This window comes from Coregonus lavaretus (assembly GCF_964263955.1).
Source record: "Coregonus lavaretus genome assembly, chromosome: 38".
NCBI lineage: Eukaryota > Metazoa > Chordata > Actinopteri > Salmoniformes > Salmonidae > Coregonus > Coregonus lavaretus.
Genome location: NC_140025.1, coordinates 17,107,688 through 17,135,238, shown reverse-complemented (window position 1 = coordinate 17,135,238; position 27,551 = coordinate 17,107,688). Strand labels below are relative to the sequence as shown.

The 27,551-nt window shown below is 43.6% G+C and overlaps 1 protein-coding gene across 1 annotated transcript; it reads left to right on the top strand.

The window, feature by feature from the left end:
* The first annotated feature begins 708 nt into the window (after nt 1-708).
* Nucleotides 709-27,551, top strand: LOC311112298 (trifunctional purine biosynthetic protein adenosine-3-like). Its single transcript, XM_084155351.1, has 21 exons — nt 709-797; nt 2,945-3,094; nt 3,229-3,324; nt 3,613-3,787; nt 4,048-4,159; nt 11,430-11,498; nt 11,765-11,890; nt 12,056-12,143; nt 12,277-12,362; nt 12,661-12,829; nt 14,416-14,647; nt 15,431-15,528; nt 16,884-16,993; nt 17,392-17,590; nt 17,904-18,155; nt 18,451-18,603; nt 20,954-21,157; nt 21,439-21,603; nt 25,017-25,289; nt 25,616-25,731; nt 26,823-27,551. Exons 2-21 carry the CDS (start codon nt 2,950-2,952, stop codon nt 27,018-27,020), a joined length of 3,066 nt encoding a protein of 1,021 aa, XP_084011477.1. The 5' UTR covers nt 709-797; nt 2,945-2,949; the 3' UTR covers nt 27,021-27,551.

Genomic DNA, 27,551 nt, shown 5'->3' with positions numbered 1-27,551 from the left:
CATAAATTGGCTTTTACAATGCTGTGGGCGCCATATAGCTCTGCATTGGCATGATTGGTTGACAGTAGGTGAGGGCCAGAGGTCCTGTATAAACACACATTCACTTCCTTGACAACTTCCTTCATAACAGGTCTTGTGCTGCTCCACTAAGAGCAAGACATATGAATGCCCTGACTAATACAGAGGCCGTATCATCGAAAATGCTGCACGGCCAATGCAGAAGTCGGATTGACCATACAGCGCCTTTAAGAGTTGAATACCCCTGCTCTTCAGGTTAAAAATATAGAACAAGATTTTGCCTAAAAACTACAACTCCCATGATTCTCTGAATGAAAAAACGACTACAGGCTAAGGAAGTTGACAAATGTTTTACAGAAACAAAACTTGATATGCACATGATAAACTCTATTTTAAGACCTTTTATTAGACACTACCTAAATAAATGCCCTATAGAAGTTACATTTATCCATTATTTGACCCGCGTTTAAAAGCTAAACAAACACGGTTGCGTATCATTTTGGGTCCACGTGGTTTGAGAGTTGATATGCTGCATTCAGGTGCTAGTTGGAACTAGGATAATAGGAAATGTCCGACTTGTTACTGGTTGAACGCGGCACGTGTATAACTACAAACAGATGCAAGTCGGAAATTTACGAATTGCTAGTTTCGACTAGCACTTTAACGCTGAAATACTCCCTGTGCAAATAGGCAGTCTCCCCGAGCTGTGGGCAAGGAAATTACATCTGGACGTGGGCTCTGTCATCAAAAATACTAACCAGGCACTGCAAAAGATACATGTGAGTTTGGCTTTAATAGACTTCAACTAAGTTGTTTTTATGAGAACTTCCAGTGTTGCACGTGTGGTCACTGAGTCAAAGTTTTACCATCGTGATGCGATGCTAACTACAACTTGGAATCATGGGGAAGTTGGCTACCTAGGTAAAATACAAGAACACGGCTAATTTCGAAAGAGGATGATTTTTGTTACTATTTTTGCATGTGGCTGCTAATATATAGATACGTCAATGAACTTAATAATATGCCATTTAGCAGACGCGTTTATCCAAAGCGACTTAGTCATGTGTGCATACGTTTTTAAGAATGGGTGGTCCCGGGGATCGAACCCACTATCTTGGCGTTACAAGCGCAATGCTCTACCAATTGAGCTACAGAGGACCACAACTTGTTAGCAAACGATGACAGTGAGTGTGGCTGAACTCAAAAGCTGTAACTAGTTGGCTACAGTTGTAGCTAGCTAACTATGTAGTTTAACTTTGCTTGTGGAGCCATTTCACCCACATTTGTTACATTGTAACCAGTGGGATCATTATTATTTTTTTGTCATATCCAGAGCGACTTACACTTAGTGAGTGCATACATTTTTTCATACTGCCATCACTGGTCAGCAAACTTAGTAACAAAATTGCTCGTTGCCACCCTGTGTTTTTAGGACTGATTGCATCAATTGTGCTAAAAACATCATTTGTACATTTTGAGCAAATTATCTCTTCAAAAGTTCTGTCCTCTGTAAATTAATAGTCCCATTGCCTCGTGAGTCACATGAGTGAGTGATTCCAATCAAAGGGAGCGAGTCGACTAATTGGAAACCACGCGCATCGTGCTACTCACATTATCTATTGCGTTGTATGGAAAAGCACATATTTGATAGTCTGCTGATGTAACCTAGATATGGTACATACTCCTCAGGAATTGTATCAGTAGGCTTATAGGGCATTCCAGGGGGGTCATGGCTAGAAGGGATCCAGCTTTTGTCAAATTAACGTAAAAATGTGTTTTTAACCAAATTATCCTGACCTGCAACGTTAATTATCCTAGCCTGCTGCTTAAGTTCTCCTAACCTGCCATGAAAAGTAAAATCTGATGTTAATTTGACAACTGATCCCTTCGAACCATGACCATCCAGGGGCGCATTCAACAGGGTTGAACATTCAGATAGAAATAGGCTAAGTAGATCAAACATGCCTCTGATATGTAGAATAAGAAATCACATAGGCTCTATTCATGGCATTTCTATCTGCAACGTTCGATAAAGTTTGGCAACTGGGTAAAATGGGAGATAGGACTGGTTTAAACTCTGACCCCTTGGTTTGTTTGTGTTGTGGGGAGTATTGATTGGGGCAAAGGCATACCCATCACTTCTTCAACCCAAATATAAGCCATCTACAACAGTGATAGCGAACTTTGATGCGGGTGGGGGCCACAAAAAATATGAACTCATAATCAGGGGCACAGTTGCTTGAGGGTCTGCATACCTACATCCCTCCTACCTCCTATTCAAGGGGTTGTACAATTTTTGTCCCCCCAACCTATTTCTACTGTCATTAACACACCGCTACATCATGTGTCGCTTAAAATGTTTTTTACGCAAAGGAAGCATCGTCTTTAATGGGTCCCTACACAGAATGGGCTCTTGGACAATGACAACTAATTGGAGACAGTTTTTTATGGGTGGCAGTGTCCCTACCAATGTGACATATGAATAGGTGATTTAAGTGCTAGGCCCCAGCAAAAGGTCACCAATCTTTCACAGCAGCCTGATGATGAGGCCTTGGGGAAGATCCTCATTTTCTGACTCCCTGCACCATAGGTCAATTTTCACATGCAATTAAATGGCTTCCTTTATGGATTATAAATTAAAGTAATTTGAGAAACTGTTTTATTTACTGTCGCGGTTAGTGCCCAGAGACTAACCTGGATTGAATTCAGTAGGGTGCAATGTTCTGAAGGTTGCAGATAGAAATGTATTGTATTGAGCTGACACGTTTCTTTTATTCTACATGACAGAGAAGTATTTCTGTTCTACAGAATATATTTATATCTGAAAGTTCCATGATGTTGTGTCTTACTGAGCACCACCCTGGTTCGGTGATTCGATCATTTGTGTATGTTGTGTGATTGGTTCTTCCTTCTACCTGTAATTCAGTTGCCATGGCAGAGCGAGTGCTGGTGATTGGCAGTGGTGGGCGGGAACACACCCTGGCGTGGAAGCTGGCACAGTCGCCACACATCCAGCAGGTCCTGGTGGCACCGGGGAACGCTGGCACCACCAACTGTGGAAAGATCTCCAACTCTGGTGAGAAGTTGGAGATCGCATTTCATGATCATACAATTCCTGGTCATGTCAGGTGATCAAAAAAAAAAAAAACTCTTAGCCACTCCGTTGCATCTGAAATTTGTGTGCGTCTTTCTCCCCCCCCCTCTGCACAGAGGTGTCTGTGAGTAACCACTCTATTCTGGCTCAGTTCTGTAAGGAGCATAGCGTGGGGCTGGTGGTGGTAGGGCCTGAGGTGCCTCTGGCAGCAGGTGAGTGGCACACATCCTTATCTTCCCCATTTCATATTCAGCCATCTGAAACAGTACAGGTACAATGGAAATGCCAAGTTGGCCAGGCCGTCATTGTAAATAAGAATTTGTTCTTAATTGACTCACCTGGATAAATAAAGGTGTAAAAAATATATATAATTATCACTGCACTGCAAATATAATGCTTTTCCTTTCCTCCCATTTTTCTCTGGTCCCTCCCTCCCTCTTTCCCATCCCCATTCATCCGCTCGCTTTCGTTCCCATCTCATCTGCCCCCCCCTCTCTTAGGCATGGTAGATGACCTGCAAGCGGCGGGGGTCCCGTGTTTCGGCCCCTCAGCGAAGGCTGCCCAGCTGGAGGCCAGTAAGAGTTTCTCCAAGGCCTTTATGGACCGTCATGGCATCCCCACAGCCCGCTGGTGCTCCTTCACCGACCCCCAGGAGGCCTGCAGCTACATCCGCACGTCAGTACCGGGGTGGGGGTGTTGGAGAGATATGAGTTCATTAGGGCACACCATAGGAAAATGATTTGCAACGGAAAACAGTGTTTCTTATTGGACAAGTCCAGGTAGTCTATCCCCAGTTTGAGTTTGCTCGCTGTGTGTCATCTCAACATTGTGTAATTTGTGAGATGAATTTCTACCCATCTCCTGAATTGAAATAGAATTGACCCTGCCTTTGCGGCTCTCTGACCTTTAACCCCTGACCCCTGTGTTGACACCAGGGCCAGTTTTCCTGCTCTGGTGGTGAAGGCCAGTGGCCTGGCTGCAGGGAAGGGTGTCATTGTTGCCAAGGACCAGGAGGAGGCCTGCCAGGCTGTGCTGGACATAATGAAGGTATAGTTTCAAAGTGACCCAAAGTCAGTTTTGCATTTCCCACCCTAATAGTTCATGCTAGGATTCGGAGAGGGTATGCTGTATCTGTGGGCACTCACAGATAGTGGATCAGAAAGGGTTGCATTGGAATAAGCAATATGGCACATATATATCTATAGTCTTTCAAAGGGTACCTAGGGCAGTGGTTCCAAACCTTTTTTTAATTTTGCTCTGCCTGGAGTACCCCCCCGTGGTCATAATTTTTTTGTTGTTGATCCTATTGAACAATGAACAAGCTTTGTCTGTTTAAATGAATGGAGTGGCTGCAGTTACGGATTTTCTGAAACCCGACTTGCTGTTGCTAAAAATACGGAGATTTCTGCACATGCGGGATCCACTAGCCTACCTCCTTTCAGCTGCTGTTCAGTCACTCTGTGACTCCGCTGCCGCTTGTACACAAAATAGTTTGAACAAACGTAGTTATTTGTCTGTTGTGACGGTAGCCTAGGCTATTGCAAACATAAGCACGACACAAACGGGTTGTCTAGCTATTTCATGTTGTTTTTTCAGGAGGGGAGTTACATGCAGCTATTTAGGCAATCTATATGTAGCCTACACAGCATATCAAACAAGCAAGACACAGACAGGCATTCGATAGCGATTTTAATGTTCTTTTTTTCATCATTGCAAACATTGGCTAAACAGGAGGCAGACTGCTGGCTATATGGCAGCATAACTATAAAGATTACATCATCACACAACGGTAATTGTTTTTGCTTAATGCAATGTGTGGACTGCATCTTGCTTGTGCTACGGCAATAGGCATTACAACAGACAGAAGGTTTTATCCTTCATACATACAGTATTTTTGGAATGTTCTTTCAAATTGCAGCTGTTCAAAAATGAGGCAGAGAGGGGCTACATCATCAAATTGGTTGAGGGTTCAGAAGAGGGTGAGTAAAGAGCGAAATGTGAGTGTGTGTAAAATAACACATGGACAGAACATGATTCGGATCCTTAGATTTGAGAAAGACGTTTCCAGGGGGGCGGGGGGTCAAAACTGTATTCGTAGCCCCGGCCTTAAATTATACTGAACAAAAATATAAACGCAACATGCAACAATTTCAAAGGTTTTACTGAGTTACAGTTCATATAAGGAAATCTGAAATTCATTAGGTCCTAATCTATAGATCACATGACTGGGCAGGGGTGCAGCCATGGGTGGGCCTTGGAGCCAGGCCCAGCCAATCAGAATGCTTTTCTTTTCCCCCACAAAAGGGCTTTATTACAGACATAAATACTCCTCAGCACCCACCTCCCCTCAGACGATCCGCAGGTGAAGTAGCCGGATGTGGAGGTCCTGGGCTTGGCGTGGTTACAAGTGGTCTGCACTATTGAGGCCGGTTGGACGTACTGCTAAATTCTCTAAAACGACGTTAGAGGAAGTTTTATGGTAGAGAAATGAACATTCAATTCTCTGGCAACAACTCTGGTGGACTTTCCTGCAGTCAGCATGCCAATTGCACGGTCCGTCAACTTGAGATGTTTGTGGCATTGTGTTGTGTGACAAAACGGCACATTTTAAAGTGGCCTTTTATTGTCCCCAGCACAAGGTGCATCTGTGTAATGATCATGCTGTTTTAATCAGCTTCTTGATATGCCACACCTGTCAGGTGGATGGATTATAGTGGCAAAGGAGAAATGTTCACTAACAGTGATGTAAACAAATTTGTACACAACATTTTAAAGAAATATGATTTTTGTGCGTCTGGAAAATGTCTCATCAAACATGGGACCAACACTTTACATGTTGCTTTTATATTTTTGCTCAGTGTAACATGGACATGTTACATTGTGCCACACAAGAATATACCATGACATTTGAAATGCTTAATTCTTGTAAAACAATTTTTTTTAGAATGTAGTGTTTATGTAGCTTACTGAGCTACGGCTGCTTCAGACGTCACGTGGCTTAGACTTTGTATTGTTTTCAGTTGCACACTGTAAATGTAGCTTACAGTTCAGAGGACGCACAAAGTGATTGTTTTATTTTCAAGCTATTTTTCTCCCTCGTGGGCTATGGGTTGTGCATTTAGCCCTCCAGTCAGCCCTGACAACGGTATGCTTTTCCCCCCACTTCAAATAGTGATTAGGCTACAGGCGTGCACCTACGGAGGGTCCACAAGACCTGACACGTATCAATGCAAAACACTCACCAGAAAACCTTTTTTATTTTAATTTTATTTTTACCAAATCAGTTCTATGATGGCACACATCAGTCTTTGTTCACCGTTGCTGTTAGCCTACCTTTAGCCAAAAGCTACCCCCTGAAGAAAAAAAAACTGCACACTGTCTGCTATTGTGGCATTTTGCGTCATTATGATTGGTCAAAAGAGTAGAACATTTTTGAAATATATTTTTTGGGGACTATCCGGATATCCCCCGCCCTCCCCCTCTTAAAAAGATAATGATATTAGAATAGTGAAATAATTTCAAATGCCAATCCCCAGCTACTACCAGTCTCTTTCCGCTTTCTGGTTGGCTTATTTCTCCTCCTCTCTGAGCTCCTGTACTGACAGAATACCACAGTCTATTCTTCTCTTTTGATTGTCACCAAAATGGTATCTGTGGGCCTTGAATGTTGCTCTTTTGGGAGAGATGTATCACTTACGCACACTCACTAGACTAAATACGCTACCATTCAAAATTTTGGGGGTCACTTAGAAATGTCCTTGTTTTTGAAAGAATCTAATTTTTTGTCCATTAAAATAACATCAAATTGATCAGAAATTCAGTGTAGACGTTGTTAATGTTGTAAATGGCTATTGTAGCTGGAAACGGCTGATTTTTTTAAAATTGAATATCTACATAGGCGTACAGAGGCCCATTATCAGCAACCATCAGTCCCGTGTTCCAATGGCACGTTGTGTTTGCTCATCCAAGAAAAAGCCATATCTCAGACTGCCCATCTTAATCTTTTCTTTTATTGCCCAGTCTGAGATATGGCTTTTTCTTTGCAACTCTGCCTAGAAGGTCAGCATCCCGGAGTCACCTCTTCACTGTTGACGTTGAGACTGGTGTTTTGCGGGTGCTATTTATTGAAGCTACCAGTTGAGGACCTGTGAGGAGTCTGTTTCTCAAACTAGACACTCATGTATTTGTCCTCTTGCTCAGTTGTGCACCGGGGCCTCCAACTCCTCTTCCTAGTCTGGTTAGAGCCAGTTTGCGCTGTTCTGTGAAGGGAGTGGTACACAGCGTTGTACGAGATCTTCACTTTCTTGGCAATTTCTCGCATGGAATAGCCTTAATTTCTCAGAACAAGAATAGATTGACGAGTTTCAGAAAGTTATTTGTTTCTGGCCATTTTGAGCCTTTAATCAAACCCACAATTGCTGATGCTCCAAATACTCAACTAGTCTCAAGAAGGCCAGTTGTATTGCTTCTTTAATCAGCACAACAGTTTTCAGCTGTGCTAACATAATTGCAAAATAATTTTCTAATGATCAATTAGCCTTTTTAAAATGATCAACTTGGATTAGCAAACACTGTGCCATTGGAACACAGGATTGATGGGTGCTGATAATGGGCCCATGTAGATATTCCATAAAGAAATCTGCCGTTTCCAGCTACAATAGCCAATTACAACATTAACAATGTCTACACTGTATTTGTGATCAATTTGATGTTATTTTAATGGACCTTTTTCTTTTTTTTCTTTCAAAAACAAGGTCATTTCTAAGTGACCCCAAACTTTTGAGCTGTAGTGTAATATACAGACACACACACAGTTGAAGTCGGAAGTTTACATACACCATAGCTAAATACATTTAAACTCAGTTTTTCACATTTAATCCTAGTAAAAATTCCCTGTCTTAGGTCAGTTAGGATCACCACTTTATTTTAAGAATGTGAAATGTCAGAATAATAGTAGAGAGAATGATTTATTTCGGCTTTTATTTATTTTATCCAATTCCCAGTGGGTCAGAAGTTGACATACACTCAATTAGTATTTGGTAGCATTGCCTTTAAATTGTTTAACTTGGGTCAAACGTTTCAGGTAGCCTTCCACAAGCTTCCCACAATAAATTGGGTGAATTTTGGCCCATTCCTCCTGACAGAGCTGGTGTAACTGAGTCAGGTTTGTAAGCCTCCTTGCGCGCACATGCTTTTTCAGTTCTGCCCACAAAGTTTCTATAGGAGTGAGGTCAGGGCTTTGTGATTGCCACTCTGTCCTTAAGCCATTTTGCCACAACTTTAGAAGTATGCTTGGGGTCATTGTCCATTTGGAAGACCCATTTGCGACCAAGCTTTAACTTCCTGATTGATGTCTGGAGATGTTGCTTCAATATATCCACATAATTTTCCTTCCTCATGATGCCATCTATTTTGAAGTGCACCAGTCGCTCCTGCAGCAAAACATCCCCACAGCATGATGCTGCCACCCCCGTGCTTCACGGTTGGGATGGTGTTCTTCGGCTTGCAAGCAACCCCCTTTTTCCTCCAAACATAATGATGGTCGTTATGGCCAAAAAATTTAGTTTAATCAGACCAGACGACAATTCTCCAAAAAGTACAATATTTTTCCCCATGTGTAGTTGCAGACCGTAGTCTGGCTTTTTAATGGCGGTTTTGGAGCAGTGGCTTCTTCCTTGCTGAGCGGCCTTTCAGGTTATATCGATATAGGACTTGTTTTACTGTGGATGTATATACTTTTGTTCCTGTTTCCTCCAGCATCTTCACAAGGTCCTTTGCTGTTGTTCTGGGATTGATTTGCACTTTTCGCACCAAAGTATGTTCATCTCAAGGAGACCGAACGTGTCTCCTTCCTGAGCAGTATGACGGCTGCGCGGTCCCATGTTATTTATACTTGCGTACTATTGTTTGTACAGATGAACGTGGTACATTCAGGCGTTTGGAAATTGCTCCCAAGGATTAACCAGACTTGTGGAGGTCTACAATTATTTTTCTGAGGTCTTGGCTGATTTCTTTTGATTTTCCCATGATGTCAAGCAAAGAGGCACTGCGTTTGAAGGTAGGCCTTGAAATACATCCACAGGTACACCTCCAATTGACTCAAATTATGTCAATTAGCCTATCAGAAGCTTTTAAAGCCATGACATCATTTTCTGGAATTTTCCAAGCTGTTTATAGGCACAGTCAACTTAGTGTATGTAAACGTCTGACCCATTGGAATTGTGATACAGTGAAATAATCTGTCTGTAAACAATTGTTGGAAAAATTACTTGTGTCATGCACAAAGTAGATGTCCTAACCGACTTGCCAAAACTATAGTTTGTTAACAAGACATTTGTGGAGTGGTTGAAAAACAAGTTTTAATGACTCCAACCTAAGTGTATGTAAACTTCCGACTTCAACTGTATATACACTCAGCAAAAAAGAAACGTCCTCTCAACTGCGTTTATTTTCAGCAAACTTAACGTGTAAATATTTGTATGAACATAAGAATCAACAACTGAGACACAAACTGAACAAGTTCCACAGACGTGATTAACAGAAATTGAATGATGTGTCCCTGAACAAAGGGGGAGTCAGTATCTGTTGTGGCCACCAGCTGCATGAAGTACTGCAGTGCATAACCTCCTCATGGACTGCACCAGATTTGCCAGTTCTTGCTGTGAGATGTTACCCCACTCTTCCACCTAGGCACCTGCAAGTTCCCGGACATTTCTAGGGGGAATGGCCCTAGCCCTCACCCTCCGATCCAACAGGTCCCAGACGTGCTCAATGGGATTGAAATCCGGGCTCTTCGCTGGCCATGGCAGAACACTGATATTCACGCACAGAACGAGAAGTATGGCTGGTGGCATTGACATGCTGGAGGGTCATGTCATGATGAGCCTGCAGGAAGGGTACCACAAGAGGGAGGAGGATGTCTTCCCTGTAACGCACAGCGTTGAGATTGCCTGCAGTGACAACAAGCTCAGTCTGACGAAGCTGTGACACACCGCCCCAGACCATGATGGACCCTCCACCTCCAAATCGATCCCGCTCCAGAGTACAGGCCTCGGTGTAACGCTCATTCCTTCGACAATAAACGAGATTCCGACCATCACCCCTGGTGAGACAAAACCGCGACTCGTCAGTGAAGAGCACTTTTTGCCAGTCCTGTCTGGTCCAGCGACGGTGGGTTTGTGCCCATAGGCGACGTTGTTGCCGGTGATGTCTGGTGAGGACCTGCCTTAGAACAGGCCTACAAGACCTCAGTCCAGCCTCTCTCAGCCTATTGCCGACAGTCTGAGCACTGATGGCGCGATTGTGCGTTCCTGGTGTAACTCGGGCAGTTGTTGTTGTTGCCATCCTGTACCTGTCCCGCATGTGTGATGTTTGGATGTACCGATCCTGTGCAAGTGTTGTTACACGTGGTCTGCCACTGCGAGGACAATCAGCTGCCCGTCCTGTCTCCCTGTGGCGCTGTCTTAGGCGTCTCACAGTACGGACATTGCAATTTATTGCCCTGGCCACATCTGCAGTCCTCATGCCTCCTTGCAGCATGCCTAAGGCACGTTCACACAAATGAGCAGGGACCCTGGGCATCTTTCTTTTGGTGTTTTTCAGAGTCAGTAGAAAGGCTTCTTTAGTGTCCTAAGTTTTCATAACTGTGACCTTAATTGCCTAACGTCTGTAAGCTGTAAGTGTCTTAATGACCATTCCACAGGTGCATATTCATTAATTGTTTATCGTTCATTGAACAAGCATGTGTTTAAACCCTAAACAGTGTTTAAACCCTTTACAAGAAGATCTGTGAAGTTTATTTTGATTTTTACGAATTATCTTTGAAAGACAGGGTCCTGAAAAAGAGACGTTTCTTTTTTAGCTGAGTTTATATACACACACTCAATCTCACACACACTACATTGACACTGCCACACAACCAACACATGTTGACACCGCGTACACTTTTACACTCATTTGTTGCTGCTACTCTGTTTTTTATTTGACTCTTATAACCTATCTTGATGCCTAGTCACTTTACCCTGACTTCATGTACATATCTACTTCAAATACCTCGTGCCTCTGCACATTGATCTGATACTGGTACTCCCTGTATATAGCTCCATTCTTGTGTACTTTATTTGATTTCTCTTGTGTTACCATTTTAATTTTTTTACTCTGCATAGTTGGGAAGGGCTCATTAGCAAGCATTTCTACACCAGTTGTATTCGGCGCGTGTGACAAATAACATTTTGATTTGATCTCTCGTCTTGACTCGACAAATCCAGCTCCCATTTTAAAGCGAAGGTGTGCATGCCTGTGTGTGTGTGTGTTGCAGGACAAGGCATTCGGCTCTGCCGGGGAGACTGTGGTGGTGGAGGAACTTCTGGAGGGAGAGGAAGTGTCTGTGAGTGTCTGGTCCTCTTTCTTTTTCTTACATAGTGGGCCAAAACAAATTGTCACGCAAAATAGCACAGATCTGTGCAAAGAATACATTGGATAATGTGCTTTTCCTATTTACATTTACATTTAAGTCATTTAGCAGACGCTCTTATCCAGAGCGACTTAAAATGTTATGGTTATTTTGCTCACTACCTGACAATTCAATATGCGGTTCCATTATTGGCATTTACTAACTACTTGCTCTTTCTCTTCCTCTCTTCTCCCGTGTAGTGTCTGTGTTTCAGTGATGGCTGCACTGTGTCCCCCATGCCCCCGGCCCAGGACCACAAACGCCTGCAGGACGGGGACCTGGGCCCCAACACGGGCGGCATGGGGGCCTACTGCCCCACCCCGCAGGTACACACGCCCACACACACACTCTTGATAACCACCGACCGTTGTCTCACATTGCTCAGAATGTGTAGGACTTGTATGTAGTCTCTCTCTGTGCACAACCTGCTATTGTCTGTCCACCACCTGCTATTGCTTGTCCACCTGTTTGTCCTCACTGTCTGTGTCCAGGTGTCTCAGGAGCTGTTGCAGAAGATCAGAGAGACTGTCCTCCAGAAGACTGTGGATGGCATGAAGGAGGAGGGTGCCCCCTATGTGGGTAAGTAATGAACTGCATGCAGCACACTGGTTATTGTGTGGAGTGGAAATGAAAGGGGTGCAAAATTGGGTCCCTCTTTCTGTCGTTTATTTGTGTCTGACTTGCTTGTTTACCTGTCGTCATCCTTTTTCAGGTGTGCTGTACGCTGGGCTGATGTTGACCAAGCAGGGGCCCAAGGTCCTGGAGTTCAACTGTCGCTTCGGCGACCCAGAGTGTCAGGTTTGTCAACTGTGTGTGTGAGCATGTGTTATTGGTATGTCTCTGCTCTATTTTATCATCATATAGCTTATAAGGCAAGTTTTGCAATTGCACTCCACTAATGGGTAAGGTTAAGATTAATGGAGGATGAACTGGTCCTGGATCTGTGCCTATTAGGACAATTCCGATCTTGCCTGAATCATGTTCAGTTGGGCAAACCTTACCAAAACATTTTACAGTGTGAAAATGGACATTCCAGTATTACATCCCCACTCTGAATCAAAAGATTTTCTTCGCACTGAACGTGACCCTGTTCTAGGTGCTGATGCCCCTCCTGAAGAGTGACCTGTACGAGGTGCTCCAGAGCACCCTGCAGGGGAAGTTAGCATCCAGCACCACTGTGTGGCACCAGGACAGCTCTGCAGTCACTGTGGTCATGGCCAGCCCCGGCTACCCCGGCTCCTATAAGAAAGGTGTTGCAATCACAGGTAGGTACGCTTCTGTCCACGCTCTACTTGCCTGGGGTGTATTCATTAGTCAAACACCGTAGCAAAATGTTTTGCAACTAAAATAAGTTTCCATTGGACAAATTCCGGTAGGTCCCTCCACATTTCATTCCGTTTGCCTCAGTGTTCTTTCGTTTGATTCCTAGTGAATATTCCCATGTTTGGAACAGATCTGCTGTCAGTCGTAACCGACACTGAACAACCGACCTATCAACTAATTACATAACATTAACCAGGTTTCCATCCAACCTTTTTATGTGAGTAAAGTACATGTTGGATAAAAAATGTCATGAGAGGCCTGATGGAAACAACACATTTGTTGGTTAACTTTCCAAATGTGTAGCGTATTTTGTTTTGCCAACAAGGTGGGATATTTTTGTGTCGGTAAAATTAATTATACGAGAAATGGTGGTGGAAACGCTTTTATGCGCAAATATCGATATAATAGCCATCATATCGAAGTAAACTTTGTGATATGGTGTGTGTGGTCATCCCACTACGACTCGGAAAGCATGCAGTTTTTATTAGGCCAGTGGTTCCCAAACTGGGGCGCGAGGAACTCAGTCCGGCTTTAAACTTAGTCCGGCTTTAAACTTACTCTTGAAAGTTGTAATAGTAGAATGCACAAGGTGCAATTTGGAAATTGGGTAATGCATCATCAGTTCCTCTTGTCATGTTAGTCATTGTATACCTTAGAGCTATTTATAACTTGTAAGAAATGTACAGATCAACTAGCCCATGTCAGCTAATGTATTTTTATTATGTTTATTTAGCCCAGAGATCTTGTTGTAATGCTGAAAGGGGGCGCCGAGTGAAAATGTTTGGAAACCCCTGTAATGGCTACAGATGAAATAAGTTATGAACTTCACAGGGTGACATGATAATTGATGCTTGGCTGCTGTTTGGCAAAAAAAAAATTTGGGGTCCACAATAATCTCTTGTAGGTTATACCCCCCACTGTATCTGCGGGCCGTTCTATAAAGAGCGCACGTGCCAAGACCAGAGTGGGCACACTCGCGATATAACGCCATTTATTTTGTGACCAAACCATCAATAGAGTTGAAAATGCAATGGAAACCCATTTAACTTGTATGTTTTATTCAGTACATGGGAATATAACCGTATACGTTTTTTTAATGTGCAGTACATCACGCACAGGTCCTCTGTAGCTCAATTGGTAGAGCATGGCGGTTGTAACGCCAGGGTAGTGGGTTCGATCCCCGGGTCCACCCATACGTAAAAATGTATGCACACATGACTGTAAGTCGCTTTGGATAAAAGCGTCTGCTAAATGGCTTATTATTATTATTATTATTATTATTATTACCTGCAACAAGTCAATTTGATGGAAATGCATCTCTGGTGGGAAAATGTGCGTTTTTGTTTTTATGCAGATTTTAGAATATTCGCATGAAAATCTGCCGCTAATTGGTGGAAACTGATTAAAGTAGGGGGAGAGTAGGGACTCATTTTTATCTCCATCTCATACACTCCCTCCCTCCATCTCTCTCTATCACTCCCTCTAATACGCTCCCTATAATACTCACTCTCGACTCTGACTCTAACAGGTCTGTCTCAGGTGGAGGAGACAGGGGTACAGGTGTTCCACGCCGGAACGGCGCTGAAGGAAGGTGGCGTGGTCTCCAGCGGGGGCCGTGTCCTCACTGTCACCGCTGTTAGGTCGTCCCTGGAGATGGCCCTGCACGCAGCCAATCGGGGCGTGGCCGCCGTAGGGTTCCCGGGAGCCGTGTACCGACGTGACATCGGCCACCGAGCCATCGCCCACCTCACCCAGCACAGGTGTGTGTGAGAGGGGACAGGGTGGACGCACTAAACGCACACAAACTGAACACTCATTAACACTGAACACACATACACACAGATAAAGGACTTTTGGCATCCTAAACACTCCTCATTCATAATTTCACTGTAATAGTTTGACCATCGTCAGGTTAGAACCCTATATTTTGTTTATTAGAGTACATATTGACAGGAGGGGCTATTGGGTAACCCTAGACAAGGTCTACCTCGGTGTCTGTCGGTTGTTTACATGTAGATTTGGCCTAGAAACAGTGCATTTAGTATGAACCTACTATGAACTCTCACATTCCAGTAGAGATTGTCTAGTGACATTTCATTCTGTTTACTGCTACTGTGTAGAGTTCCAGTCTGACTTTTAGTTTTCATATTTTGAATTTTTTCCTAGTTATTTATGTTGGATTGGCGTAAGCATTGGTTGAAGGTAATCTGCATTAAATTGGAGGTTGGCCTAGCTAGCACGACTCATGATTTGTACCCCTTGATAAGAATGGGTCAATGGACTTTGGACAGAGAAACATTTGTAGGTAGTCTACCCAAAGTCATTCTTATACATGACAGTATATATATATTTTTTACATTAGTGTGATATAACTCAATCTGGTAATGGGAGGTAGAAGCTGGATTGAGGGACCACCTGATTTGACATAGACAGACAATAGCCTGTTGAGTCACACTGACATTGGTAGAGGGCAAATAGCTGTAGCCTGATTGGTTGGTCGTCTCACCATAACCTCTGACCCTTGCTGTGTGTCCCTCCCCCAGCAGAGGCCTAACCTATAAGGACAGCGGAGTGGACATCGCTGCGGGCAACCGGCTGGTGGACATGATCAAGCCGTTGGCCAAGGCCACCTCTCGCTCAGGTAGTCACGTCAACCCCCTCTCATTGCCTTTAATCAGAACGGCTACAGCTGAGCAACTAGCTAGACAGCCTGGAGAGCTGCAGTGCTTTTCCCAAACTCATACCTATCCACTTGTAATGATCTGTGTAAGATTGGATATATGATTAGTTTCCCAAATCTCGCTGAGTACCCTGCCTGTTCGAATTCCACCTTTTGAACTATTCAGGTCAACTAATCATCAAGCCTCTGATTAGTTAAATCAGGTGTGCTGGTACTGGAATTGAACAAATAAGTGGAATGGCTGGGAAACACTGGTATAAGCATTATGGAAAAAACCTCTACCTAGCCTATTTTTAGAGGGACAAGGTGCTAGGGGTCGGTTTGGGATTGGGCATTTCATTACATGCCCTGCACTAAAGCAGTCTCTCAGTCAACCTATCATGGTTTCACCTTATCCAACTAATTACGAAGGTCCAAGAAGGTAAATGATTTTCCTTCCCTTGTGAAATGAACCGGAGGAAAGAAATTAGGTTATTTGTCTTGTCTACTTTATCTGGGTGTTGGATAATTAAAGTAAGTGATGTATTGTAGTGCCCAGGGCTTTAACAAATACTGTACCTGTAGACACAGTTTTACTCAAATAGAATTTGGAACAGTTTCCTCGATTTTGATCTATAAACACATTGCTGTAGGAAGCATAAATTAGTTGTTTTCTACAATATACATATGGATGGGTGGGCGGATGGATGGATGAATTGATTTAATTAATTATTTTGGTGTTTAAAAGACATACAGGTAGCTGCCAAAATAAAGGAAACCCTTGTAAATGAGGGATACAAAGTATATTGAAAGCAGGTGCTTCCATACAGGTGTGGTTGCTGAGTTAATTAACAATCCATCATGCTTATAGTCATGTATAAAAAATGCCTGCTTGCCCATTAATTTGGCTACCATGGGATCTCATTGACTTTGATAGAGGGGTCTCAAAGGAGCATAGGTTGTTTAAAGTGTGTATGTGTCAGTCACCAGATCTCAACACTAATGGGAACGCCATCAACAAAACACCAATGATGGAATTTCTTGTGGAAGAATGGTGTCGCATCCCTCCAATAGAGTTCCAGACACTTGTAGAATCTATGCCAAGGCGCATTGAAGCTGTTCTGGTGTCTCGTGGTGGGACGGCACCCTATTAATACACTTTATGTTGGTGTTTCCTTTATTTTTCCAGTGACCTTTACATCAACCAGATGTAAAGGTAACTGGATAGAATATTATTTTAAAAAATATACAATGTTTTGTATATTAAACTTTTTCCCCAATGTGTTCTTCATTTTGTAAAAGACCAGTGTTGCTTTTATTCCCTTCCTGTCCACCAGGGTGTAACGCTGAGCTGGGGGGCTTTGCCGGCCTCTTTGACCTCAAAGCTGCAGGCTTCATCGACCCCATCCTGGTGTCTGGGACAGACGGAGTAGGGACCAAGCTCAAGGTAGGCATGACTTCTCAAAACAAAAAAACGGTATATGAGACATTGCAGCCGCATTGCATGTTTTGGTGCATGAATAAAGCTAGGGAGCAATATATTCCAAGTACAGGCTTTTCGTTCTTTTTTTATCCGTTTTTTTGGCCTAGCACAGTTAGAGAAATGTAGGTTCATGTGCATATGTTTTGGCTGTTTATCAATTACTCTTTCCGTGATTCCGCACATACCATCTCCTCGCCTCCTCTGCTGTATTGGCGTAGAAGGTCCAAGGTCCCTACTCTTAGACCTCCTTCGCCAATGTGTTTTAAGCAGGTGGGGAGAGATTATGCTAGGAATCACAAAGACATTGAGATCCAACAACCTCTTCATGACTTGACCTCTGCCCTCATCTCTGCCTTCTCTAGATTGCCCAGGCATGCCAGCAGCACAGCACCCTGGGACAGGACCTGGTGGCCATGTGTGTCAACGATGTGCTGGCCCAGGGGGCGGAGCCTCTCTTCTTCCTGGACTACTTCTCCTGTGGCCGGCTGGATGTGGGCGTGGCCTCCGCCGTGATCGGGGGCGTGGCCGAGGCCTGCGGGTTGGCGGGCTGCGCTCTACTGGGTGAGGGGGGGGTGGGGCAGTCGGATGTCAGCCTTAAGATGCAAGGATGGCTGTGTGTGCGCACTATATTTTGTGTGTTCAGGTGGTAAGAAAGTGGAGATGCTGGCTGTATACTGGGGGTGTAGTGAAAACCAACATAGTAGGGTTTTAGCTGCTACACTGGAAACCATCTGTATTCTTGGGCGTGAGCCAGCCATCCATTTTTGGGTTCTACATTGTGTGTGTGTGTGCGCACATTTGCAACTGCATGCATGTGTGTTTGATCATATATTTGTGTTAACAACTGTGTGCGTTTTTCTGTTCGTTCATCCAGGCGGCGAGACTGCGGAGATGCCCGGTGTGTACGGCCCCGGAGAGTACGACTTGGCAGGGTTCTGCGTGGGGGCGGTGGAGAGGGGCGCCCTGCTACCCAGGCTGGGGGACATTTGCGAGGGGGACCTGCTCATCGGGGTTGCCGCCTCGGGGGTGCACAGCAACGGATTCAGCCTGGTCCGGAAGGTCCTGGAGAGGGCAGGAGTCACCTACAGCTCCCCTGCACCTTTCGGGAAACCTGGACAAACCGTGGGTAGGTTAATGAGATCATAGAAGCTCTTACACAGAGTAAACTTACATTTATTTGAGAGATCATTTCTGTGGGTTTTTCTGCCCAATCTTTCTTCTCTCATGCTATCTTCCTGCCTGTTACCTGTCTTATCCCAGTCTCTATTGGTCATCTTTTGTACTGTTGTTCAATTGTACTATTGTAAGGTTTATCTGGGTCCTTGAAAAGTGCTTTATGAATCCAATGTATCATAATTAAAGTAATTCCCCCTAGAGGTCTCTTTTCCCCGTCTAAAGTCTTTCCCCATGTTGATTGACAGGCGAGGTTCTCCTGACGCCCACTAAGATCTACAGCCGCCTGCTCCTGCCAATCCTGCGCAGCGGCGCCATCAAGGCCTACGCCCACATCACTGGGGGCGGCCTATTGGAGAACATCCCCCGAGTACTGCCTCAGGAACTGTCCGTTGACCTGGGTGAGAGAGAAACACACACTTCTCTTATTGCCCATGTTTTTAAAGTGTAGTGGTAAACAATGTATGAGGATGAAACAGTTGTCCATATCAGATACCTGATGCTGTTTTGAATTGTACTAACTGTGGTAGGGCTGTCCCCAACCAAAAAAGAAATCTTGGTTGACCGAAAGTAGTCTGTTCTTTCGACCAATCGATTGGTCAATTTTTTAACTTGTATTTTTCCATATAGACACACCGTATGTGTTTTAATAAAACCAACTATATGCATCAAGCTTGTCTGATGCTTAAGGCTTACCATTTTGATGAAATAAGACAAATGCCTCGAAGGCATTTCTTTGTTTTGTTTACCCCATATGTAACTCTGTGTTGTTTTTTATCGCACTGCTTTGCTTTATCTTGGCCAGGTCGCAGTTGTAAATGAGAACTTGTTCTCAACTGGCTTACCTGGTTAAATAAAAAAGGCGCCAGAGATCTAGATAACCTGACCCAACTATTTCCATCCTGCTGGCTTTTACAGATTCTGCCATTGTACAAATATATAACTATGTATAAAGCCAACAAATAACAACATTGCAGGTAGAAAATATCCTGATTTTAAAAATACATATCCTATAAATTACATTGGCTACACATGGCCTGTCTGCAACGAACTTGAAACATTGTATCATCTATTAACTTGGGCCTGGCCTGAAGCTTGCCCTAGCGAACCTGCAACATTGTATAAAATATTCTGGGCCCTCAGATTTTGGGACAGACACAGCTGTAGGCTATTTGCGCAAGGGATAAGAAGCAGTGCTTGACTTGGGCAGGAGCTTACCGGAGCTGAGTACCGGCACCTCTTATAGAATTTTAACTCAAAAGTATTGTGGCGCTCCTGCACCTAAATATAAACAGTACCAGCACCCAAAATGAGTATCGGACCTATTTCAGTCCAAGTCACGCAACTAATTAGAAGTAACTAGGTAGTCCTATATTATGACGTTTCCATTGGTTTGGAGCATGACATTTTTCCCTTTCAGGCTGAGTGGTTATTGAAAGGGAGAGAGCTGGAAAGATTTTTGTAATACATTGAGGAACTATTGTAATTCTCAATGGATGTGAAAACCGACTTTGTTTGCTTGCTGTTTGACGTGAAGAAAACATTACTTTGAGAAGCTCCACAGGTCATTAGTGGTGGTGCGTTAAGCCAATCAGAAATACTAGCAGATCCCCAAATGCGCACATTTGTATGCCTACATTTGCGCACAGGCCAGGTAGCCTATAGGCCTTTATATGTGCGCGTCCTTACTCAACATTGATAGGAGTGCTCCAAACAAAAGAATAATAATATGCCATTTAGCAGACGCTTTATCCAAAGCGACTTAGTCATGCGTGCATACATAATTTTTTTGTGTGTGTATGGGTGGTCCCAGGGATCGAACCCACTACCCTGGCGTCATGCTCTACCAGCTGAGCTACAGAGGACCACAGACAATGTCTAAAACTCGTAAATGGAATGAAATAAACCAAAACATGTTTCTCACAAGTGTAGCATAGGTTGTGCACTCTGCAATCAATGTGTCCACTCCGACAATGAGAACGGGAAGACTGGAATAATAATATTGAATGCATTAAAATAAATTACCGTAACCAAAGTAACAAACATTTGTAGATTAGGAGTTAACGGTAAATGTACAACTGGTGATTTATGTAATGGGGAATTGATATACACTAACAATCAAACGCAAACAATTAACACAATGAAGTTATGAAACAATGAATGTGCACAAGTTGGCGGGAGAGAGTGCATTCTGGAGAGGGAAGTACATTGTGCATCTGGGCGCATGGTCATTGGCCATGCAGCATTTACAGTGATCTGGCCTCAGCAGAAGTCAGGGCATTCATGCTTCGCTAAGCAGTGCAGAGTTGTTGTCAAGGAAGTGAGTTTGCATTTATACAGGAAGTACCCCCTATGGTCAACCAATCACGTCAATGCGGAGCTATACAGAGGCCTCCACATTGTTAAAAATGTTTGGAGGCGCATGGCGATGCGGTACGGAGCTCGATTTGGCCTATGCATGCATCTGGAGGCTCCGCAATTGCGTCACACCCTCCATATGGAGCCTCCAACCATGTTTTCAGATCAAGCATAAATTGGCTTTTAGTTTAGGCCTCCGCAATGGATTAGTTTACTGAGATGGGCGTGTGTATATGTTTGTTTGTTTGTTACTGCTCGACTAAAACAATCTCGGTCGACCAACAGCCTATCGACCAGTCGACTAATTGGGGTCAGCTCTAAACTGTGGTTAGTATTTACTTCATATTGAATGTGTGTGTGAGCTGCTCTGTGTGCACTGTATGTCCCACCCAGACGCATCCCGTTGGATCATCCCCCCTGTGTTCTCATGGCTCCAGAAGGAGGGGGGCTTGTGCGAAGAGGAAATGGGGCGCACCTTCAACTGTGGCCTTGGAGCCGTGCTGGTGGTGGCCTTTCCGGACGCCCAGAGGGTCCTGAGGCAGCTCCAAGCCCATGAGGATGCCTGGATCGTGGGCTCGCTGGCCCACAAGCAGCCTGGTGAGTGACGACCTAAAGCATGAGTAGTGAAACTCTCATTCCAATGCTTCAGGAATTATGGGTTCTGTACACTCACAGACCGATAAGGAAACTAACTGTATGTTGTATAGAATCGATCTTGTTAATGAGGAAATGCCCTTCAGATGTTCACATTAAATGTAATTTTTGTATTGATGGGTTCAAACACGCATGAGCTCACACACAGGTAAGACTCACAGTGCTTGGTGGTATTCATCTTTGTCATTTTACTGAATTTTGTGTGTGTGTGCCTGTTTGTGAAGGGGCCAAGCCTGTGGTGATCAGGAACCTGGAGCAGAGCCTGCGTGTAGGCCCCTCTCCCTGCGTAGTAGACCTGGGGCCCCTGCAGAACGGAGCGTCTCAAGGGGACAGCAGCAGCACCGTCCCCCGCAAGAGGACCAGGGTAGGCGTCCTCATCTCAGGCACAGGTTAGTGGCGTGTGTATGGCGTGTGTCACTGTATCTGAAAACACTGCCAAGTGCCAACAGATAGTAATTTATTACAAGCAAATGTCACGTTCAAGTGATGCGCGTGCATGCTCTCATAAAAAATCCCTGTAGCAGAATTAGCTATACACTGATGTCGGGATCAGCGTTGCCAGGTCAAGCAAACATTTCTAGCCCCAATGACCTCTCAAAACCCACCCACAAGTCCTGAAAACTAGCCCCCCCCCCCAAAAAAAAAAAAAAAAAAAAAGTTGCCACATTTATCCAATAAACCCTTTTTCCGTAGCGTTATTGAGCAAATTAAGAAGGAATATCGGCGTAATTTGTAACGGCATATTCTAAGAAGCTAAATTTGTTTTTCCATCAAAATAATAATTATTGTGACCTTAAGAATGTTGTAAGAGAAAAGATAATTCGCCCTTATTAAACTCGCCAGATCATTTTCCATCAATGGATGTCGATTTTAACTTGTTTTGACTGCTATGATTAAGCAATAAGGCCCAAGGATGTGTGGTATATGGCCAATATACCACGACTAAGGGCTGTTCTTAGGACACAGCCCTTAGCCGTGATATGTTGGCCATCTACCACTAACCCCTGAGGTGCCTTATTGCTATTGTTGTGAATTATTATTAATGAACTGTAGAGTTTAATGGACTATGAGGTAGAACTGGGTTAATCAAGAGCATAGAGTGCAGTGCCTTCAAAAGGTATTTACACCCCTTGACATTTTCCAGCCTGAATTTTAAATTGATTAAATGCAGATATTGTGTCATTGGCTAAACACAATACCCCATAATATCAAAGTGAAATTATAAATATTTTTTACAAATTAATAAAAAAATAAAAAGCTGAAATGTTTTGAGTTTAAGTGTTATGCTGCTTTTCTAATGGCGAACCTAAATAAGCAATAGTAGTGTTAACATTTATTTTTGAATGAATACCTTATCTCTATACCCCTCAGTCGAGCAGTGAATTTCAAACACAGATTCAACCACAAAGACCAGGGAGGTTTTCCAATGCCTTTCAAAGAAGGGTATCTATTGGTAGATGGGAAAATAAAATAAAAAATCAGACATTGAATCTCTGAGCATGGTGAAGTTATTGATTACACTTTGGATGGTGTATCAATACACCCAGTCACTACAAAGATACAGGCATCCTTCCTGACTCTGTTGACGGATGTAGCTCAGTTGGTAGAGCATGGCGTTTGCAACGCCAGGGTTGTGGGTTCCAAATCCCAAGGGGGGCCAGTATAAAAAATATATATGTATTCACTAACTGTAAGTCGCTCTGGATAAGAGCGTCTGCTAAATGACTAAAATGTAAAATGTAATGTAAATGTAAGGAAGGAAACCGCTCAGAGATTCCACCATAAGGCCAATGGTGACTTTAAAACAGAGTTTAATGGCTGTGATGGGAGAACTAAGGATGGGTCAACAGCATTGTAGTTACTCTACAATACTAACCTAATTGACAGTGAAAATAATGAAACCTGTACAGAAAAAAAATATTCCAAAACGTGCATCCTATTTTCAACAAGGCACTAAAGTAATACTGCAAGAAATGTGGCAAAGCAATTCACTTTTTGTCCTGAATACAAAGTGCTATGTTTGGGACAAATCCAATTCAACACAGTGAGTACCACTCTCCATATTTTCAAGCATAGTGGTGGTTGCGTCATGTTATGGGTATGCTTGTAATTGTTAAGGACTTGAAGTCCTTAAAAATAATAATGGGCAAATATTGCACAATCCAGGTGTGGAAAGCTCTTTAGACTTACCCAGAAAGACTCACCACTGTAATCGCTGCCAAAGGTGCTTCTACGAAAGTATTGATTCAGGGGTGTGAATACTTATGTAAATGAGATTTCATTTTCAATAAATTTGCTAACATTTCTAAACATGTTTTCATTTTGTCATTATGGGGTATTGTGTGTGTAAATGGATGGGGTGGGGTGGGATCTATTTAGTGAATTCAGGCTGTAACACAACAAATGTGGAATAAGTCAAGGGGTATGAATACTTTCTGAAGGCACTGTATATTCTTATATTTGTGATATTTTACCTTGCCTCGCTGGCTATCCTCCGACATATGCGATGTTGTAGACGATAACCATCTGATAACGTGTTTAACTTGCATGCGCTGCATCTGAATATAATGTAAACAAGCCCCTTTCTGATTCGAAACTGCACGCACAACTTTTTGACGTGGCCAGGAAATATGTCTATAGGAGCACCCTTATTGGTGCATGCCATAGTTTACACAATCTCCATTAAATCACTGTAGTCCAGGGGTCTCCAACCTTTTCTAGCATGAGAGCTACTTTTAAAAGATCGAACATGTCGTGAGCAACTTTTTTTTTTTTTTTTGGGGTGGCTATCAAATGGGCACATTCTCTTCTCTCCCCTGTAACTCTTCCCGGGTTCTTGGTGTACAAGAGAAAGTAGTGCACTATGTTTTCTGTCAATGTACCTGGTAAAATAACGGTTAATAAACAACTCTAAGGGGGGCCCAATACAATCTGATGTTTTCTATTTTCCCAAATGATGTTCTCACTTTTATTAATCACTTAAAATTACAATTGTTAATGGAGAAACAATGAAATTGGATGTTCTGAGTCATGTCGATATTTTAAATCAAATCAGAATATATATTTTTAATTTAATTCCACATCTGGGCCTTTTTTAATTGCGCATCTAGCAAGTGAGGAATGTGCCTTCTAATGTCATGGCAAAGTTTACAAATAATATATACAAATGATATACTTACTCATGATATACTTCTGCCAGGTAAGCCTACTTTGCTGTTAACATTAGAATTGAGAAGGTTTTGGAGAAAGTATTTCTGTCAACCCACAAGACTAAACTGGCTACTACACACGGAGCGATAAACAAACGAGCGCACCACACAGACCTACGGGCAATATTGCTGGAAATTAATTGGCAGATATTGTTAGGTTTGGCTTTTTAAGCCAATCGTGGCTAACTAGGGGTGGGATAATGTCAATGTTGCGTTCATTAAATGGTAGCTGTGAGCTGGCGGTGTCTGATACTTGTGAGATTTGTTTGACAGTTTGCGATGGAACACGTGAAAATTGCATCTACTTTCAGAATTGTTTGGCGAGCTACTCATAGGTGGGCTGCAAGCTACTAGTAGCTCGCGATCTACCTGTTTGAGACCCCTGCTGTAGGCCATTGTTAAAGGGATACTTCACCCAAATTTCAACATTAGGTAGATGGTTCCTTACTGTGAAAGATGTCTAAGTAGAGTCTGTATATGTGTAGAATTGCAGTTAAGTGGATGCTAGTGCCCCATAGCTAATTGCAGTTCTCCAGTTATAAATGTAATCTGTATACCAGTGTGCACTGCCTTAAGTGTATTGTGTGTGTCAGGCACCAACCTGCAGGCGCTGATGGAGCAGGCCAAGAGAACGTCCAGCTCAGCAGAGATCGTGGTGGTGATCTCCAATAGGCCGGGGGTTCTGGGCCTCAAAAGGGCCTCTCTGGCCGGCATTCAGACACGGGTAGTTGACCATAAGCTGTACGGTAGCCGGGCAGAGTTTGACGGCACCATTGACCGCGTGCTGGAGGAATTCGATGTGGAGGTGGTGTGTCTCGCCGGCTTCATGAGGATCCTGACAGGGTCCTTCGTCAGGAAATGGAACGGTAGGACCACCCAGCTTTGTGTGTGTATCAATAGTAGGTTTGTGTGTATTTTTATGTGATGTCTATGTATCACACAGAAAACGGTGATTTGATCCAAAAAAGCATTCCTTAACTTCACTTGCTCTCCCTTGAAGTTACATGGGGTAAAGAATGCTTTTTGAAATGATCAAATCCCTCAGTCGAGCACCCGATTTATTTTCCTTTTTTTGATCAAGCTGGGCTGGAGCGTGTTTGGGTACGCTTTCACTCTATTAACAATGCTTTGATATTATGTTTGTGCGAGTGTGTGCACATATGTGAGAATTAATGTATTTTGTGTGTTGTAGGAAAACTGCTGAACATCCATCCGTCCCTGCTGCCCGCATTCAAGGGGGTGAATGCCCAGAAGCAGGCTCTACAGGCGGGGGCACGGGTCACTGGCTGCACCGTCCACTTTGTGGCTGTAAGTACTGTACTGAGAACAGGTCCTGCCTCTGCTCACCAATACTAACCATAACCGGATGTTGGTATAGAAATGAGGTCCTCTGTAGCTCAGCTGGTAGAGCACGGCGCTTGTAACGCCAAGGTAGTGGGTTCGATCCCCGGGACCACCCATACACAAAAATGTATGCACACATGACTGTAAGTCGCTTTGGATAAAAGCGTCTGCTAAATGGCTTATTATTATTATTATGAGCTCAGATCAGAAATTACCCCCCGTGGGCCTCCTGTAGCTCAGTTGGTAGAGCATGGAGCTTGCAACGCCAGGGTTGTGGGTTCGATTCCCACGGGGGGCCAGTATGAAATGTATGCACTCACTAACTGTAAGTCGCTCTGGATAAGAGTGTCTGCTAAATGACTAAAAAAATTGAAGAAATCTGATCTTAAAGCCAAACTTATCCTGTGTTTCCTGCTCCACTGCAGAACATGGTTGAAAAATGTTCCACATTTAGTTTGTTATCCATATCTTGATTTCGAAAGGGCTTTATCCAGAAACAACCCCTCACCCCCTAGGGCTAGGCACATGTTGATCCAAACGGATTTCTCTGATACATTAGGTGGAATTATAGCCATATTGCTTAGACCTATCCAATCCTTTCAGATACATAAGTGCCTAGGGTTAGAGGCTATGGGTTGTTCCGGGACAGGACCGTAGACTTAGATAGACGACTCATCTTTTGTGTCTGTGAGTGCACAGACGGTGCCATTGAGGCCATCTCCATTTTGAAGTAGTCAGTTATTCTACTACTATGAGTTGGTAACAAACTGAAAGGGTGCATACTGCCACCTGGAGTGTGTTTTAAACAGGTATAAAGCCAATGTTGACAATTTACTGCCACCTGCAGTTATGGAATGTTTTCTCACGATTATAATTAATTGGCTGATCCCTCGTTATGACCTGGATGAAATTATGTGATCCTTCCTTAACCCATATGAAGTCCCACCCAGTTGACTACTTAAAAATGGCGATGCCCATGCTAAAACAGGCTTTTGGGCACCGAGTCGTCTATGGACAGGACCTAAATATTTCCCTGCCTTAACTTTTGTCCACAGGAAGAGGTTGATGCCGGGGCCATCATTGCGCAGGAGGCGGTGCCTGTGTTGATGAATGACACTGAGGAGAGCCTATCAGATCGCATCCGGGAGGCAGAGCACCGGGCCTTCCCTGCCGCCCTGGAACTGGTGGCCGGGGGCGGTGTGAGGTTGGGGGATGACGGACGCATCGTCTGGAACCCCAACACGCAGGGCTAAACCTCACCCCCGTACAACCACACCTGCCCAAACACACCCTGGCCCCCATCCCCAAAATACCCTACCTCAAAATACATTGGCCCCCACCTAAATGCAGTGGCTCTACTGACCTGCGTAGTAAATGTCTCCTATAGCCTTTTGCTGAAAAGTCAACCTCTTATTGTTATAATAGATATTTGGTCAAACAACTAGGCTATAATGGAATTCTTCAAAGACCATACCTCCCTCCCTCGTCTCTGTAGCCACACTGTTTTCTTCCAGATACATTCCTTGTGCCATTGCTACAATGTCAAAATAACTAAGTAATTCCCCTTGCGCATAATGTTACTGTAGTACTTAAACTATGAATTTAGGTATATCCTCGAGACATTGCATGATGAGTCAATCAATAATGTTTTTGCTATGCCAGCTGGGAAAGTCATTATAGTTGTAGTATGAAGTGGGCTCTCTGCATATACTTTAACACTGAGTGACGATGCCGAAACTGCTATTTCTGCCTGTCCTTGCATTAAACTTGCAATGTTGAACAAC